Consider the following 19502-nt stretch of genomic DNA (forward strand, 5'->3'; position numbering starts at 1 on the left):
GGGAAGAGAAGAGAGGGGGGAAGAGAAGAGAGGGGGGAAGAGAAGAGGGGGGAAGAGAAGAGAGGGGGAAGAGAAGAGAGGGCGGGAAGAGAAGAGAGGGGGGAAGAGAAGAGAGGGGGAAGAGAAGGAGGGGGAAGAGGAGCGGGGAAGAGAAGGAGGGGGGAAGAGAAGGAGGGGGGAAGAGAAGGAGGGGGGAAGAGAAGAGAGGGGGGAAGAGAAGAGAGGGGGGGAAGAGAAGAGAGGGGGGAAGAGAAGAGGGGGGGAAGAGAAGAGGGGGGGAAGAGAAGAGGGGGGGAAGAGAAGAGAGGGGGGAAGAGAAGAGAGGGGGGAAGAGAAGAGGGGGGGAAGAGAAGAGAGGGGGGAAGAGAAGAGAGGGGGGAAGAGAAGAGGGGGGAAGAGAAGAGAGGGGGAAGAGAAGAGAGGGGGAAGAGAAGAGAGGGGGGAAGAGAAGAGAGGGGGAAGAGAAGGAGGGGGGAAGAGGAGCGGGGAAGAGAAGGAGGGGGGAAGAGAAGGAGGGGGGAAGAGAAGGAGGGGGGAAGAGAAGAGAGGGGGGAAGAGAAGAGAGGGGGGGAAGAGAAGAGAGGGGGGAAGAGAAGAGGGGGGGAAGAGAGAGGGGGGGAAGAGAAGAGAGGGGGGAAGAGAAGAGAGGGGGAAGAGAAGAGAGGGGGGAAGAGAAGAGAGGGGGGAAGAGAAGAGAGGGGGAAGAGAAGAGAGGGGGGAAGAGAAGAGGGGGGGAAGAGAAGAGAGGGGGCAGAGAAGAGAGGGGGAAGAGAAGAGAGGGGGAAGAGAAGAGAGGGGGAAGAGAAGGAGGGGGGGAAGAGGAGAGCGGGAAGAGAAGGAGGGGGGAAGAGAAGGAGGGGGGAAAGAGAAGGAGGGGGGAAGAGAAGAGAGGGGGAAGAGAAGAGAGGGGGGAAGAGAAGAGAGGGGGGGGAAGAGAAGAGAGGGGGGGGAAGAGAAGAGAGGGGGGGAAGAGAAGAGGGGGGGAAGAGAAGAGAGGGGGGAAGAGAAGAGAGGGGGGAAGAGAAGAGAGGGGGGAAGAGAAGAGAGGGGGAAGAGAAGGAGGGTGGGAAGAGGAGCGGGGAAGAGAAGGAGGGGGGAAGAGAAGGAGGGGGGGAAGAGAAGGAGGGGGGGAAGAGAAGGAGGGGGGGAAGAGAAGGAGGGGGGGAAGAGAAGGAGGGGGGGAAGAGAAGGAGGGGGGGAAGAGAAGGAGGGGGGAAGAGAAGGAGGGGGGAAGAGAAGGAGGGGGGGAAGAGAAGGAGGGGGGAAGAGAAGGAGGGGGGAAGAGAAGGAGGGGGGAAGAGAAGGAGGGGGGAAGAGAAGGAGGGGGGAAGAGAAGGAGGGGGAAGAGAAGGAGGGGGAAGAGAAGGAGGGGGGAAGAGAAGTAGGGGGGAAGAGAAGGAGGGGGGGAAGAGAAGGAGGGGGGGAAGAGAAGGGGGGGAAGAGAAGGAGGGGGGAAGAGAAGGAGGGGGGGAAGAGAAGGAGGGGGGGAAGAGAAGGAGGGGGGGGAAGAGAAGGGGGGGAAGAGAAGGAGGGGGGAAGAGAAGGAGGGGGGGGAAGAGAAGGAGGGGGGAAGAGAAGGAGGGGGAAGAGAAGGAGGGGGGGAAGAGAAGGAGGGGGGGAAGAGAAGGAGGGGGGGAAGAGAAGGAGGGGGGGGAAGAGAAGGGGGGAAGTGAAGGAGGGGGAAGAGAAGGAGGGGGGGAAGAGAAGGAGGGGGGGAAGAGAAGGAGGGGGGGAAGAGAAGGGGGGGAGAGAAGGGGGGGGGAAGAGAAGGAGGGGGGAAGAGAAGGAGGGGGGAAGAGAAGGAGGGGGGAAGAGAAGGAGGGGGGAAGGAGGAGGGGGGAAGAGAAGGAGGGGGGGAAAGAGAGGGGGGAAGAGAAGAGGGGGGAGAGAAGGAGGGGGGAAGAGAAGGAGGGGGGGAAGAGAAGGAGGGGGGAAGAGAAGGAGGGGGGAAGAGAAGGAGGGGGGGAAGAGAAGGAGGGGGGGAGAGAAGGAGGGGGGGAAGAGAAGGAGGGGGGGAAGAGGGAAGGAGGGGGGGAAGAGAAGGAGGGGGGGAAGAGAAGGAGGGGGGGGAAGAGAAGGAGGGGGAAGAGAAGGAGGGGGGGAAGAGAAGGAGGGGGGGAAGAGGAGCGGGGGGAAAGAGAAGGAGGGGGGGAAAGAAGAAGGAGGGGGGGAAAGAGAAGGAGGGGGAAAGAGGAGGGGGGGGAAGAGAAGGAGGGGGGGAAAGAGAAGGAGGGGGGGAAGGGAAGGAGGGGGGAGAAGGAGGGGTGGAAGAGAAGGAGGGGGGAAGAGAAGGGGGGAAGAGAAGGGGGGAAGAGAAGGAGGGGGGAAAGAGAAGGAGGGGGGGAAGAGAAGGAGGGGGGAAAGAGAAGGAGGGGGTGAAAGAGAAGGAGGGGGAAAGAGGAGGGGGGAAAGAGAAGGAGGGGGGGGAAAGAGAAGGAGGGGGGGAAGGGAAGGAGGGGGGAGAAGGAGGGGGGGGGCGAGAATGCCCAGGAGGCCAGAATCCTGGAGGTCACAGGAGGAGATGCATGGACTGAGGTGAGCGAAGAGACACTTTTAAAGGCGCCATATAAATGCAAGTTGATGTTGGTGACAAAATCTCCATGAAAGCGGATGGATTGTTCACTCATGTCCTTCAGGGAAGGGATCCTGGCTCCCTCCCTAGTCTGGGCTATATGGGACTCCAGTCCCATTCTATGTGGTTGACTCTTATTGCCCATCGAGAGCAACTAAAGGCAATCTCGCCAGGGTCACCAACAGCCCAAGAACCAATTAAAATATCTGAGGAAACCACACCAACAGGTTTCATCCAACTAAATTCACAATGGAAATATTAAGCAAAAATAAAACTGCAGATGCTGAAAATCCTAAACAAGAACAGAAAATGCTGAGGAAGGGTCAGCTCCCGAAACATTGGCTGGTCTGTTGGGGCCACAGGTGACCTGCCGGGTGCTTCCAGCGTGTTTCGTTCTTGTTTTGGATCCTGATTGGAGAGCTGTGAAAGGACCTCTCACCAGCCTGAGTGATCTCCGGGTGTCGCCGCTCGACGTGTGCCCGAAGGAAGGAATAGTTCAGGAACGCCTTGTCACAAAGCTGACACTGCAAGGCAAAAACAAAATCAATAGCACAAATACCAAATCAAATAATGGGGATTGATGGAGTGACTCTCGCCCAACCTGTGCTTTCATTGTTTGTACTCATCTGGTGAAGGGATATTAATGGTGGAGAATGGGACAGTGTCTATTTCGGGTACCCAGAGTGAGCATCAAGTATCTCCAGCTCAGATACAGCACGGTTAGATGCAAAGCAAAGCTCTCTCTATGCTTCCCACTGTGCCTCAGCCCCAGAAGTGCAGCCCCACTGTAGCTCATTCTCACGCCAGCCATCTTGTGAATGCCAACTTGGTGGCGGTTCGGGCTGAACGAGGGGTTGAAGGCCTGAGCGCACGACGAGTTGGACTGAGACCTCCCAAACTCATTTCATGCAAGACACAAAGGTCAGAAATTGTGAACTGTATATTGTTTTATTTTTAAAAAGCAGCTATGTGCATTCCAGGATTAATTTGGTTAAGTGCTTTGATTCAGGTCTTACTTCAAAAGGGCTTCCCTTCATCACTTCTGGATTAACATAACTAACTAATGCTCTTTTAACTTCTGTTACGGATTGGATTTTTTCTGGATTTATATCTCATCAGAAATTGTGAAATTCTTGTTTGTTTATTTAAAAACAGTTATGTCCAGTCAAGGATTCATTTGGTTAAGTGCTTTGTTTCAGGTCTTTACTTCAAAAGAGCTTCCCTTTATCACTTCCGGATTAACATAACTAATGCTCTTTGAAATAACAAATTGCCTTTAACGACACCAAATCTTGAATCCTGTATCAACCAGCGTGCTCCTGTCTCTGGAGGATTGATTATAAGAAGTTTAGTTATTGATTGTAGTGTAAACTACTTTTCTTGTTCCAGACAAGCTCTGCGTGAGCACCACTGGTTTCCAACTCACTGATCTCACTCAGCCGGTTGACACCCAAAGGTATTGACTAATGCAGGTCGTCAGGAGGACCAAGTAAGAGAACAGGTCTTCCCCACAGCCAGTCTTAGTGCGTCCCAGGAGCTGCACCTTTAGCTCACAGCCAGCTGCACAAGGTTCCAGTGCTCCTAGCACAGGACTTGCAGTATAAAAGCAGCTGTCGAACTCTCTGTTGTCCTTTCATGTATATACGAGCGAAAGACGTGTTGAAAGATTTCTGTCTATAGAAGCCAGGTATAGATAGACACAGAGTCTATCACTGAGATATACGAGAAGCTTTCCTCAGAATAAGGATGGGGAGATTCCAGCCAGTCCAAATATAGCTCGTGCAACGTAAGGTAGGTCAATCCAGGAACAAAGGATCCAGCTTACATTACAGTAGTTATATTTGATATCACATCTATCGATGGGGATTCATCACTCTGAGCCTAGGAGGGAGGTCCATGATATCCACGTTCCGCAAGCTATGTTAGGACTGACTCAAATCTCACCTCCTTTATTTTGAGGGAAACTTCTCATATATCTAATTGACAGACTCGGTATTTCCCCACACCCGGCTTATATAGCCAGAAATCTTTTAACTTCTGTTATGGACTAAGTTACGATTGAACTTGTATCTGGCCGACGTACTTCATATGGACAAGTGCGTTTAGGGGTTTGGGAATCTCCAGGCATATTTATATCATACAGGGGTACCCAGAAAAGGTTATGGATGAAGAGAAGGACTTGGGAGGGTCTCAGCTGCCACATCATTAAAGGTTCACAAGCAGCGTGATGAGGCCATGAAGAAGACAAATAGGGTTTTATTGCTCGGACAAGACCATATGGGTCTAAGAGCACTAACCTTAGGCTGTAGAAGGCTTTAGTGCGGCTGCACCTGGGGAACTGTGTCCAGGTTTGGTCCCACACATGGCAGGAGATATCCAAGCCCAAGAGAAAGATGAGCAAAGTGATAGCCAGTCTTAAGGCTCCAGTAGTTGGGGCTTTTTTCATTGGAGAAATACAGGTTTCGAGGGAATATGAAGAGGTTTATGATGGACAGGCTGGGGTTGTTTTCCTTAGAGCAGAGAAGGCTGAGGGGGGACCTGATTGAGGTGTACAAAATTATGAGGGGCATAGACAGGGTAGATAGAAAGGAACTTTTCCCCTTAGTAGAGGGGTCAATAACCAGGGGGCATAGTTTCAAGGTTAAGGGGTAGGAGGTTTAGAGGGGATTTGAGGAAAAACTTTTTCACCCAGAGGGTGATTGGAATCTGGAACTCACTGCCTGAAAGGGTGGTAGAGGCAGGAACCCTCACAACATTCAAGAAGCATTTAGATGAGCACTTGAAACGCCATAGCATACAAGGCTACAGACCAAGTGCTGGAAAATGGGATTAGAATAGATAGGGCTTGATGGCCGGCGTGGGCACGATGGGCCGAAGGACCTCTTTCTGTGCTGTATAACTCTATGGGGGAGAAACTCGGTGTCGCCCATTTTGAGGCGCGAATATCGGCCGGGCGCAAAGTTTAGCGCCCGGCGCAAATTATCGCCACCGGCTGCAAAATTCGCCTCTATCGCCCCTGGAGGTGAATCAGGCGCTACACAACTCTCTTAAGGCGCTAAGCCCAAGGAGCGAGGCGCTACCTCAGAAAGCGGGCACAGCGCAGGTGCTGTCAGTTAGCGATTGAACACAGACACACTGGCGCTGGTCAGTTCTTAAAGGGAAGGGTCGATCTTGCTCTGCAGCCACACCCTGCTCACTGGAGCCTTGAATCTCAGCCTGGACAGACCTGTGGCTAAATCTTTCAGCTAAGGACCATGGAGAGGGCCAGGGAGCGAGCACAGCGCTTCAGCGAGCGTGCCTTGGAGGCTCTGGTTGGCGCGGTGGAGCGCAGAAGATCTCTACTGTACCCAGAGAGTGGCAGGAGGCCTTTGCCAAGCGAATACAGAAAAGCGTGGAGGGAGGTGGCTCACAGAGTGACCTCAAGCAACATGGTGCCTAGGACTCCTGTGCAATGCAGGAAAAAGTTCAACGACCTCACTCGGGTCGTCAGGGTGAGTGCCTTTTTTCAAAACCTCCTCATCCCTCCATCTCCACCTCAATTTATGGCCTGAGGGTCTTGAAAGCCCCAATGCCCAGCACTCATCCAACACCTATGGCCCTTTCATGAAACACACATGCACATTCCACACTTTGCATACAGTAAGGGCTATTCAACCATGGGAGGCATTTCAGGCAAGATCATGGCTGCATACAGTAAGGGCTATTCAACCATGGGAGGCATTTCAGGCAAGATCATGGCTGCATATTTGCTCAGACGCCGTCCTTTTTCTTGCAGGCCAAGCTGGCTCATAATAGGAGACAGCAGCAACGGACCAGTGGAGGGCGGCCTCACCTTCAAGCCCTCAGCAATCTTGAGCAGCGCGTCCACAGGATTGTGGCAAGCCGGATGCTTGGTCCCGTCGCCACTGGAGACGCCGACCCCGTTCTGGCCAGCAATGGTAAGGTCATCACCTTTTTGTCCTCTCTCCTTCCACTTGTTACTCACAACAGCAGCCTTTGACACTTTCAATCCAAATCAGTACATCGTTGCACTCATGTCTCCCTTGCTGCCACCTTGTGCTCACGCTAAAGCCACTCTTGTGCCTCCCTGCTTTCAGATGGTGATTCACCAGGTGAGGAGACGGTCCCTCCAGCTGCCATTGGGAGTGAAGCTGAAGGCGAGGAGGAAGAGGAAGCCGGAGCATCAGCGACACCCTCTCCCGAGGAAGCTCATGCCCATAATGGGGACACGCCTTCCCTGGAGGGGAGCGGGGGGGGAATGGTCTGATGAGGGTGAAGCTCCAGGACTCAGCGGGCTGCAGCAACGCAAGGGGGTTAGGGAAGCTCGGGGGCCTTCTCCCCGGACGGAGACTATGGCCTCGAGTCCTGCTGCACTGAACGCAGACGAGTAGCGGGTCCTCGCTGAAATGAGCGCCCAGGCGGAGCAAAGGCACACTGAGCTCATGGCTGCAGTGGCAAGGATGCCCGAATCCATTGAATCACTGGCAAGGAGTGTGGAGCACTTCGCTGTAGCACAGGCGGCTGCCACGCAAATGCTAAGTGCTGCAATGCAGTCAATGGCTGGTCTCATGCAGACGCAGATTGAGGCCATGCGAGCACTGACTGCTGCCACCCTCGCTGGATCGGGCAGATTTCCCCGGGGCTCTCACCGCGCCGCAGCAGGCCAGCAATCTGTGCTCCAGCAGATTGCTCCACATGCTGAAGTGCTGCCCCGTGGGAGTGCCAGTGTGTCGGTCGAGCAGGGAGTTGCTGTTCTCTCTCAAGATGACAGCATTCCTGCTGCCAACACTGTCACTTCTCCACTGCAGCTGCCACCACCTGTAGGACAGACTGCTGCCACCCATGCAGAGCTGGAGCAGTCAGCAGGCGGGCCCTCCAGGCCCAGAGCTGGTCCAGGCCGTCCCTCAAGGGCATCTGCAGTCTCAGTTTCTGACACTCAGCAGCCTTCCCCCAGCTTTGCTGCAGCCACTGGGGTCCCATTGCGGAGGAGCTGCAGGGTGGGAAGGGGGCAATTTCGCAAGGGAGGCAGATCACCCCCGAAGGGCAAAAAGTAGGTGTGGCAAAATGTATTTCATTGTTTTATTGAAGGCCAAGGGTCGTGGTCAAATTTTTGTTACTGTTTTGGACATTGTCTCCAGGTTGTGAGGGCCAGTTATGTGAATGACTTTTTTTTGGTGTTTCTTTCTATTACTTTGTCATGCGGAAATGAGACACAGTTTGGGAAATAAAGAAGTGTTTGTATTCAAAATGTGCATGGTTGGTCTTTGCACACATTGTTGCCTTGACCAGCTTAGGGGTTGCGGGATGGTTTCATTCAGGTTGTTTGAATGGCAGAAGCCATTCCCTCAGAGGGGGCCTAGAAGCGACTTGCTATGAGCCTTTGACCGACGGCCCTTCCACTTTGGGCCTCCCTCCCGCCTTGGTGCTGCTGATGATCATCCTCCTCATCCTCCTCCTCCTCCTCTGCTGGTGCTCCAATGTCTGGTGGCATTGGCTGGGCCCTGAGGATTGCCAGGTTATGCAGCATGCAGCACACAACAACGAAGTGGGAGACTCGCTCAGGCGAGTACTGCAGGGCTCCTCCAGAATGGTCAGACAGCGGAACCGTTGCTTGAGCACGCCGATTGAACTCAGTCCGGGTGGATAGGTTATTGGGGATGGTGGGACTAGGGTGGTAAAGAGATGTTAAGAAGCATTTATTTTCACAGAGCGTCATCACCCTCTGGAACAGATTAGCAAAGCATGTGAGCATGGATTCCCTGCAATACTTCAAAAGGGGGCTGGACAAGTGGCTGAGAGAGGTGGGCATTTCCAGTTTGAACGGGTAAATTGCAGAGTAGCTGGGATTAGAAGAATTTGATTTACTGCTGTCCCCCAAAACTTTGATTTGGGGGTCAGAGACGAAATTACCTGAGCTTTTCCTAAATTGGCCACAGTGACTTGGGTTGTGGATTGATGGTGTACATGGCTGCACCATGTTTGGATGGGCCAGACTCAATGGACCAGAATTTTTTCCCTGTCTTTTTCATATGTTTATAGGGCTTAAATTTGACTTTTTCCAGTTTCAACCCGTAGTCCCTTATCCTACTGTCATGGGTTAACGAAGTGGTCTTCCAGATTTTGTTATTCTACACTGCTTACTGAGCAGCTGGTCACGGGTTCAAGTCCAGAGACTTGAGCACATAATCCAGGCTGACACTTCAGTCCAATATTGAGGGAGTGCTGCACTATCTTTCGGTTGAGACGTTAAACTGAGGCCCCATCTGCCCTCCCAGGTGGACGTAGAATATCCAATACCACTATTTGAAGAGCAGAGGAGTACTCCCCGGTGTCCTGGCCAACATTTATTCCTCAACCAACACATAAAGACAGATTATCAGGTCATCACATTGCTGTTAGTGGGAGCTTGCCCTGCGCAGACTGACTGCTGTGTTTCCTGCATTACAACGACTACACTTCAAAAGTAGTTAATTGGCTGGAAAGCACTTTGGGACATCCTGAGGCCGTGAAATGCGCAATATAAATGCGAGTCTTTCTTTGTCAATCACTCTGAAATGATGCTTTTATGTGAACTTGTTTCGCTGCAAACGGCTGCTTGGAATAGAAACTGTTTTACAGCTGGCTGCCATTTTGGAATCCAAGCAAGAGGAAGATTGCAACACAGCACTGTTACTAACTTATCAAAGCACTTCCTCCCCTTTTACTTTACCATATTGACATACAGCAACCATGAGGTTCACATAAACTGATGGGACTTCTGTTAGGTAGGGCCAATCGGTTTATTGGGATGAAACTCATTCTGGCAATGTCCTGAGTAAATGGCTTCAACTGTATTTGTTTAACACAGGAAGAATATATAACGAAACCTGCTCTTCACAATTAGGTTTGAGGCCGAAGGTACAGGTACCTTGTGATAGTTATTGGCTCCCGCCTGTACGAGCAGCTGAAGAGTTGCGATCATCTTCTTGCGCCGCCGGCTCTCTTCTTTCGCAGCCTTCAGCTCCTCCGCCTGCTTCACCATCTCCTGCCTGCTCTTCTCATGCTCATCCACAGCGGCCTGCAGCTGCTCCTCCAGTGCCTGAATGCTGCTTGTGAAGAACTCCTGGGAGTGAAGGAGGTATTCAGTGTTCAGCTGGGCCAGCTTGAACACCTTCAGTAGAACTGGGTCAACGGAGTTCTGGCAGCACGGGCACCTCTCAGAGTCCAGGCTGCAGAAGGTTATGCTCATGATATTTTCCTGAAGGGTGGCAATGTCCAGTTCTCTGGCCACCCGCTCCACATCTATAGCGCTCAGCCGTCTCCAGTCTACGCCGTCGTGCCTTGACCGGAACTTGAAAGCAGGCAGCCCGTTGGTGCCCAACGACAGGGCACCAAACCCCATCCCAATTCCGGTGTACTGGCTCTGCGACGATATCATGAACTCTGCCACGCAATAATGCTGCGGTCTCACCCGGTGGAGCTGAGGAGGGTAATAAACGTTGCTGTAAAAAGGCTACAAGAGAGGGAAGAAAAGAAAAAGTCATACCACCCATCTTCCGTTTCAAGCCTACCATCTCCACAGACCAGGCACCACACACCCTCAAACATGGACTCTACCCAACCCATTCAATCCCCCCGCCCCCCCACCCCGAGAAATCTTCAGCAAAATCTCTCCTCCCCTCACTCAACCTTCGCCCACCCATACTGCGGCCACCCCAACCTCACCATCCCTCAATGCTTTGCCATGTTCAAGATTTCTAAGGCCTTCCTCAATATCCATTTCTCCATGCCCAATGCTAGCCTCTCTACAATCACCCGCTTCCATAGGGAAAAGAACTACTCCCAGCTTCTTCGGTCATACTCACAACCTTCTCTCCTCTGACCCCCATCCACCAAGACCCAACTGCTGCTGTTCATCTGTTCAACACCTCCCTTACCTCTGTCTTCAATAGCCGTGTACTTTACAAGTCCCTCACTGTCCCCACTCCCACATTACAATTCCCATCGCCACACCCTTAATTCTGAAGACCAACAGGCTTAATGATGCATGACTGTCCTGCTGGATCACTGCCAGATCCAGCTGGATCACCTTCAACAATACTGTACTCCCAACCCCCCGCACACTATTCATCCAACTCTGGCCTACCTTTCTTTGCCCACCCACAACCCCTCCCCCTTCAGTTACAGAGACATCATCCAGATTGGTGCCACACTCTGGAACTCCCTCCCTAAACCACTCTACATTGCTATCTCATTCCCCTCTGACAGAATCCTCCTCAAAACAGACATCTTTGACCACAATTCAGTCGCCTTCCCCTACTCTTTCTCTTCATTGCTCAGTGTCCAATTCAGCCACTGTGAAGTATTTTGGGTCATTTTATTATGTTATAGTTTATATAAACATAAGTTGCCATTAAGGCTCATCAAATTCCACAAGACTTATAGAGGGAAACTTCAGATGGAGCAGACAGCCTGTTATCTCACTACTGTGAATGCAGCAAAGGCTTAAAAAGAGACACTCACTCAAACAGCTAATGTCCTCAGGATATGTGGAAACAAATACTGAACAGCACCAAGATCTCCCCTAAGGAAAACAAAACCAGCCCCTCAAGACAAGAGAGACGGGGAGGGAGAGAGAGAGAGAGAGCGAGAGAGAGAGAGGCCAATGGAATGTTGGCTTTCATTGCTAAGGGGGATAGAATATAAAAATAGGGAGGTATTGCTTCAGTTGTACAAGGTATTGGTGAGACCACACCTGGAATACTGCATACAGTTTTGGTGTCCATACTTAAGAAAGGACATACTTGCTCTCGAGTCAGTACAAAGAAGGTTCACTCGGTTAATCCCGGGGATGAGGGGATGGACATATGAGGAGAGGTTGAGTAGATTGGGACTCTACTCATTGGAGTTCAGAAGAATGAGAGGCGATCTTATTGAAACATATAAGATTGTGAAGGGGTTGGATCGGGTGGATGCGGGGAGGATGTTCCCGATGATGGGTGAAACTAGAACTAGGGGGCAGAGTCTTAGAATAAGGGGCTGCTCTTTCAAAACTGAGATGAGGAGGAACTACTTCACTCAGAGGGTGGTAGGTCCATGGAATATGCTGCCCCAAAAAGCTGTAGAAGCTACATCATTACATAAATTTAAAACAGAAATAGACAGTTTCCTAGAAGTAAAGGGAATTAAGGGTTACGGGGAGCGGGCAGGAATTTGGACATGAGTCTAGGTTCGGATCGGTCATGGCCCTGTGGGTAGCGGAGCGGGCCCAGGGGCCGTGTAGCCTGATCCTGCTCCTATTTCGTGTGTCTAATTCTGTTAGATTCAGGAGATGGTTCTGTGATAGTAGATTGGCAGTTAGGATCAGATCAGCCATGATCTTATTGAATGGCGGAGCAGGCTCGAGGGGCCGATTGGCCTACTCCTGCTCCTATTTCTTATGTTCTTATGTTAGAGAGAGGGGGAGGGGGCGAGAGAGGGGGGGAGGGGGCAAGAGAGGGGGGGAGGGGGCAAGAGAGGGGGGGAGGGGGCGAGAGAGGGGGAGAGGGGCGAGAGAGGGGCGTGAGAGGGGGCGGGGGCGAGAGAGGGGCGTGAGAGGGGGCGGGGGGGCGAGAGAGGGGGGGCGAGAGAGGGGGGCGAGAGAGGGGGGGCGAGAGAGGGGGAGGGGGTGAGAGAGGGGGTAAGAGGGGGTGAGAGAGGGGGAGAAATTAAAGATCTGGATATTATCTTTTTACAGGAAACCTGGTGTAGAGGAGAAGGACACACTGGCTGTCCCCCTGGGTACACAGAGCTAGTGGTCCCCTCCAATAAACTGCCAGGAATAACCCAGGGCAGAGACTCTGGAGGCATACTGATTTGGTTTAAAACAGAGCTTAGGAATTACATTAAATTCATAAAAAAGGGCGAAAACCACATATGGCTCAAAATTAAGAGGGGCATCATCTCTAGCATGCAAGATGTTTTCATTTGCGCACTCTATATCCCCCCCGATAGAATCCCCGTACTTCAAAGAGGACACCTTCTCCAACATTGAGGGGGAGATTATCCAATTCCAGGCCCAGGGGAACGTGTTGATCTGTGGTGACCTCAACTCAAGAACTGGCGAAGAACCAGACTTCACCAATAATCAGGGGAACAATTACATATTTGGGAATAACCACTTTGATCTCCCTTTCCATCCACACAGGCATAACTGCGACAAACAGACAAATGCTAACGGAAAACAGCTCCTGCAGCTCTGTCGAAGCCTGGGTCTGTACATTGTCAACGGTAGGTTCATGGGAGACTACCTAGGAAGATCCACCTATTGCTCACCTCTTGGCTTCAGCACCGTAGACTATATGATTACGGATTTGGACTGATCCTCTTTCAGAGCATTCACACTCAAACCACAAACAACACTGTCAGACCACAGTCAAATTACTGTGTATCTAAAAAGGACAGAAACAACCAACACAGAAACACAACCCAGTAAGCTGTACAACATTAAAAAATCATACAGATGGGCCAAAAACAGCACGGAAAAATACCAGAAAGCAATTAGCAATCAATCAACTCAAGCTCTCTTGGACACCTTTCTGGAAAACACATACACTCACAATAAAGAAGGCATAAACCGGTCGGTGAATAACCTAAATAATATTTTTGATAATTTGGCATCAATGTCAAACTTGAAAGTTCGCAAGAACAAACCCAAAACAAAAAACTATGAAAAATGGTTTGACTCAGATTGCCATAACATGAGGAAAAAACTCAGAAAAATATCAAACCAAAAACACAGACAGCCAGAAAACGAGGAATCACGCCTTACTTATTGTCAGGCACTAACACAATACAAAAACACACTCAGAACCAAGAAAGAGCAGTATATTAAGAATACACTCAGCTCCATTGAGGAATCTATTGATTCTAATTGTTTCTGGGACAACTGGAATACATTACACAAAAAACAACACGACGAATTGGCCATTCAAAATGGAGACACATGGGAAAACCATTTTGAAAAATTATACCAGAAAAACACACTAAGCCCAGAGCAATATCAAATATGCAAAAAACTGTAAAAGCTCGAATTGGCCATAAAAGATAACCAAATCCCGCTAGACCCCCTAATAACTGAAAAAGAGCTATTTGAAAAACTCAAGGACCTGCGTCCAGGAAAAGCTTGCGGTGCAGATGGCATCCTAAGCGAAATGATTAAACCCACGGACAATAAAATGAAATTGGCTATCCGAAAACTCTTCAACTTGGTTCTGAGTGTCAGTTACTTCCCTGATATCTGGAACAAAGGACTCATAATGCCCATATACAAAAGTGGAGACAAAGTTGACCCAAATAACTATCGAGGCATCTGTGTAAACAGTAACCTGGGGAAGGTATTCTGTAGTATCATAAACAAAAGACTTATAAGCTTCCTTGAGGAGCACAATGTCTTGAGTAAAAGCCAAATTGGATTCCTACCAAACTATAGAACATCGGATCATATCTTCACCCTACACACCCTAATTGACAAACATGTTCATCAAAACAAAAGCAAAATTTTTGCCTGCTTTATAGATTTCCAGAAGGCTTTCGATTCCATTTGGCACGATTGTCTATTCTTAAAACTTATTGAAAGTGGTGTAGGGGGAAAAACATATGATGTAATTAAATCAATGTACACAAACAATAAATGTGCAGTTAAAATTGGAGACAAACAAACAAAATACAACAAAAACCCAAAACAAACTCAATTGCTACTTGGCCCTAAACAGACAATACAACATGGCTGAATACCTGACCATGGTAAAAGATAGCAAATTGAGAAAAACCTTGACTATGTACAGACTTAGTGAGCATAGCCTGGCTATCAAAAAAGGCAGACACAGACAGACCTGGCTGACAAGAGAGGACAGGATATGCTCTCACTGCAGTCAGGGAGTGGTGGAGACAGAGATGCACTTCCTCACAGCTTGTGGAAAATATCAGGGCATAAGGGGGAATTTCTACCCAAAATTCACAAAAATATGCCCTGAATTCAAAAATTTGAAGGACAACCAAAAACTCCCATACCTATTAGGGGAACAGAGAAATTGTGTAACCTTAGCGGCACACTATGTTACAGCTTGCCATAAACAGAGGGACAACCATTAAATCTAAGAATAGAGTATATACAAATTATATGAATGGATGTTTATACACTCTGCGATATATCTGTTTATACACTGTATGGATAGATCTGCGTTTATGTGTTCAACCATAAATGTTTTTTCGATGCTTTGGCAACATAAGATGTACCTTGTCATGCCAATAAAGCGATTTGAATTGAATTGAATTGGGTGAGAGAGAGAGGGGGTGAGACCTGGGCCCTGACAATAAATCCCCAAAAAACCAAAGTCCTTGTGTTCCAGCAAAGATCCAGACATCAGGGACCCAAAATAAATTTCACACTAGGAACAACCAAAATTGAACAAACCACTAACTACACATACTTGGGCTTAAAAATCAGTTCTACGGGAAATTTTCATCTGGCTGTGAATGAACTGAAAGAGAAAGCAAGAAGGGCTTTCTATGCCATTAAAAAATCAATCCAAATAGAAATCCCAATTAGCATTTGGCTCAAAATTTTCAAATCAGTAATTGAACCAATTGCACTCTATGGCAGTGAGGTGTGGGGGCCGCTAACACAACAAGAATTTGCAAAATGGGACAAACACCCAATTGAGATCCTACATGCAGAATTCTGTAAAAGTATCCTCCGGACTCAAAGGAAAACCGTAAACAATGCATGCAGGGCAGAACTAGGCCAATATCCATTAATAATCACTATCCAAAAAAGAGCCACCAAATTTTGGAAACACCTAGAAATGAGCAACCCTCAATGCTATCATTACGAAGCCCTGAAATGCCAAGAGAGGACCATAAAGAAGAATACCCTCAGTCAACTAGTCCTGGGACTCAGTGAAGTAACTACTAACACTACTAACAATAACCAGCCCCAGGACAGTGACAGCGTAACACAAAGAATTCGACCCAACACAATCGTCACTAAGCAAAAGGAAAAATATCTGTCATATTGGGCAGAAACAACAAAAACCCAAAACAAACTCAATTGCTACTTGGCCCTAAACAGACAATACAACATGTCTGATTACCTGACCATGGTAAAGGATAGCAAACTGAGAAAAACCTTGACAATGTACAGACTTAGTGAACATAGCCTGGCGATCGAAAAAGGTAGACACAGGCAGACCCGGCTACCAAGAGAGGACAGGATATGCTCTCACTGCAGTCAGGGAGTGGTGGAGACAGAGATGCACTTCCTCACAGCTTGTAGAAAATATCAGGGCATAAGGGAGAATTTCTACCCAAAATTCACAAAAATATGCCCGGAATTCAGAAATTTGAATGATGACCAAAAACTCCGATACCTACTAGGGGAAGAGAGAAGTTGTGTAACCTTAGAGGCACACTATGTTACAGCTTGCCATAAACAGAGGGACAACCACTAAAGAAAAGAGCATATACAAATTATATGAATGTATGTTTATACACTCAGGGATATATCTGTTTATACACTGTATGGATAGATCTGTATTTATGTGTTCAACAATGAATGTTTTTCGATGCTTTGGCAACATAAGATGTACCTTGTCATGCCAATAAAGCGATTTGAATTGAATTGAGAGGGGGGGGTGAGAGGGGGGGATAGAGAGAAAGAGAGGGGGGGATAAAGAGAGAGAGAGGGGGATAGAGAGAGAGGGGATAGAGAGAGAGAGAGGGGGGGAGAGAGAGAGAGAGAGAGGGATAGAGAGAGAGAGGGATAGAGAGAGAGGGGGATAGAGAGAGGGGGGGGATAGAGAGAGGGGGGGATAGAGAGAGGGGGGGATAGAGGAGGGGGGATAGACAGAGGGGGGATAGAGAGAGGGGGGATAGAGAGAGGGGGGGAGAGAGAGAGGGGGGATAGAGAGAGGGGGGATAGAGAGAGGGGGGGATAGAGAGAGGGGGGATAGAGAGAGGGGGGGATAGAGAGAGGGGGGATAGAGAGAGGGGGGATAGAGAGAGGGGGGTAGAGAGAGGGGGGATAGAGAGAGGGGGGATAGAGAGAGGGGGGGATAGAGAGGGGGAGAGAGAGAGAGGGGGAGAGAGAGGGGGGAGAGAGGGAGAGAGAGAGGGGGAGAGAGAGAGGGGGGAGAGAGAGAGGGGGGAGAGAGAGAGAGGGGGAGAGAGAGGGGGAGAGAGAGGGGGAGAGAGAGAGAGAGGGATAGAGGGATAGAGAGAGAGAGAGAGAGAGAGAGAGAGGGATAGAGAGGGATAGAGAGAGAGAGAGAGAGAGAGAGGGAATGGGGGATACAGAGAGTGGAATTGGGAGAGAGATGGGGATAGAGATATACAGACTGACAGATACTTTCAGAATGGAAGAAATATGCAGGGGTATTCACCATCAGAACAAGAATATGGAAGATTGGCACCGATCCTGGAGAGCGAAAGCTAGCTGGCAGTGCGCTCCAGTTTAAAAATAACAGCTATCACGCCACAAACTCTATTTAATACTGTTGTAAAACAATCAGAAATGTCAGCAGGAAGGAAATGGCCAATTTCTCGCACAGACATTTGTAGTGTATGTAACTGTTCTACCTTTAAGAGAACTATTGTATGTAACCGTCCACCTTTAAGAGAACTATTTTAGGTGTGGCACTACTTTATCCTGGCTGCTGTATACTGTAATACCGACAGTGACCACACCGGTATATAAGTGCTGTGGCAGAATTTATTGGGCAGATTCGCCCTGACCTTCGAATAGTAAAGTCCTGTTTAAGTTACTCTTGTAGTCTGTGTATTACTTCGCTATACAACCCACAGACTTTACAGTGGCGACGAGTTCGATCTTACCCTGCGGCAACAATACTTCTGAAGAAGTAAACGAGCATCGAGAAGAGGCACCCGCCCTCGTCGTTTTGCTGAGAGAAAACTCGAGTCTGCAGACCAAGAAAGGAGGAAGATTTCAAACACGAAGTCTTCCATCAGCAACAGGCACGGATTGTCCCTTCTACCACGGTGGTGAGTGAGCCGATCAACACGAGAAGCAAGTCGGCCACAGTGACTGTGAGTAAAGGGAAAATAGAAACAAATAAACGGAGGATAAGGGCGGTGCACTCGACCACGGTCGAGGGGGAAAGGAGCCGGACAGAAGTCGGGCCCAGAGGCGCTGAGACTGGGGCAGCGTGGAGCAGAAGCCGCGGTACAAGCGGGCTGGGGAGCGTCGTGAGACGACTAGACCGCGACGGCGAAAAAGGCCGGACAAATACCGCGACCACGAGGTGCTGCGACTGGGATCGTAAGGCGCGGGAAGATATAAACATAAATAAGCCACGGAGAACTCAGCCACAGCCGGGGAGGAAAGCACCGGACTGCGAGAAGCTGGGAGGCGCGATTGGGGTGAAAAAGGCCAGACAGTGACCGAGGCCACGAAGCGCTGCGACCGGGATCGTAAGGCGCGGGAAGAGATAAAATAAATAAATCGCGGAGAACTCAGCCGCAGCCGGGGAGGGAAGCACCGGACTGCGAGAGGGCTGGGAGGCGCGATTGAGAGCCGCGCGAGCGGGAGAGACAGAGCCCAAGCGAGAGCCGCGCGAACGGGAGAGACAGAGCCCGAGAGAGCGAGCAAGAGCCGCGCGAGCGGGAGAGACAGAGCCCGAGCGAGAGCCGCGCGAACGGGAGAGACAGAGCCCGAGAGAGAGCGAGCGAGAGCCGCGCGAGCGGGAGAGACAGAGCCCGAGAAAGACTGAGCGAGATCCAGCCCAGCGGCTGAAACTGTTCGCCGTCAACGGGTTGTACCCAGCACCGGAGAGACAGAGCCCGAGCGAGGGAGACTGAGCGAGATCCAGCCAGCGGCTGAGACCGTTCGCCGTCAATGGGTTGTACCAGAGCCGGTTGCCCGGCCGAGAGAAGGGAACGCACTGAAGCCGAATAGCAGGCTGCGAACCCCGAAAGCCAGCGGCCGTCGCCCGAGGGAAAAGCTTACCCCTCCTGCCAGGGGAAGAAAAGCGGGAACCGCCATTTTGAAAGGGGCGGGGAAAGAAGATAAGCGCGGGGAAACCGCCATCTTGGAAAAAAAAAAAAAAAAAAGAGTTAAAGAAATATTTCGTTGTTGTTTATCAGGGAGGTGAAGATGCCTAAGCGTGGTAACATCAACGATTTCAATTCCGAGGTAGAAGATTGGGCCACGTATGTAGAACGCATTGAGATATATTGTGAGGCCAATAAAATAGAGGATGATGATAAAGCTATAACCTTGCTAAACTCGATGGGGGCGAAGACGTACGGGCTATTGAAGCATCTTCTAGCACCAGTTAAACCGGCGGATCAAACCTTCGATAATATTGTTGCTGTTCTGAAGGATCACTTGAACCCCACACCGCTGATGTTGGCGGAACGATTCAAATTTTATGCGAGAACGCAACGGAAAGAGGAAAGCAACGCGGAATACTTGGTCGAACTGCGTAGGCTAGCGAAATACTGCCAGTTTGGAGGAAATCTGACAGAGGCATTGCGAGACAAGTTCGTGTGCGGGTTGTCGAAGGAAGGAACGCAAAAGCGACTGCTCGAAGAGAACGACCTTACACTGGATAGGGCTGTCCTTATTGCAGCATCACACGAAGCCGCAGCGAAAGGAACTGCGGAAATGCAGCTGAAGGCAGCGGTCCTCAGTGTGGATCAAATTACTTCGGGTGCAACGAAATGTTATCGTTGTGGGAAGACGACACACGACCAGAACCAATGCTGATTTAAAAACCAGGACTGTAGGAAATGTGGCAAACTGGGTCACATAGCCAAAGTATGCCGGTCAGGGAAGAAGACCAACAACCAAAAAAAAAAGCCATCACAGGAAAAGTACAACAAAGTACACAAGGTGGTCGAGAAGAGTTCAGATGAACAGAATTCGGATTCAGACCCAAGCGGCCAGGAACTG

The 19502-nt window shown here is 50.1% G+C and overlaps 1 protein-coding gene across 1 annotated transcript in view; it reads right to left on the reverse strand.

Annotated features, from left to right (window-relative positions):
- dzip1l (DAZ interacting zinc finger protein 1-like) overlaps nucleotides 1-17629 on the reverse strand; it is a 413098-nt gene extending 395469 nt beyond the window's left edge. Inside the window, exons 1-3 of the mRNA XM_085990774.1 lie at nucleotides 17423-17629; nucleotides 9480-10064; nucleotides 3012-3096 (exon numbers count right to left, since the gene is read on the reverse strand). Of these exons, the coding sequence (XP_085846900.1) occupies nucleotides 3012-3096; nucleotides 9480-10064; nucleotides 17423-17554 (802 nt within the window). The 5' untranslated portion in view covers nucleotides 17555-17629. The remainder of the gene's footprint in view (nucleotides 1-3011; nucleotides 3097-9479; nucleotides 10065-17422) is intronic.
- Nucleotides 17630-19502: the final 1873 nt, after the last annotated feature.

Source organism: Somniosus microcephalus, chromosome 6 (genome assembly GCF_052327205.1).
Source record: "Somniosus microcephalus isolate GS21.2 chromosome 6, FLI_Smic_1.0, whole genome shotgun sequence".
Taxonomy (NCBI): Eukaryota; Metazoa; Chordata; class Chondrichthyes; order Squaliformes; family Somniosidae; genus Somniosus; species Somniosus microcephalus.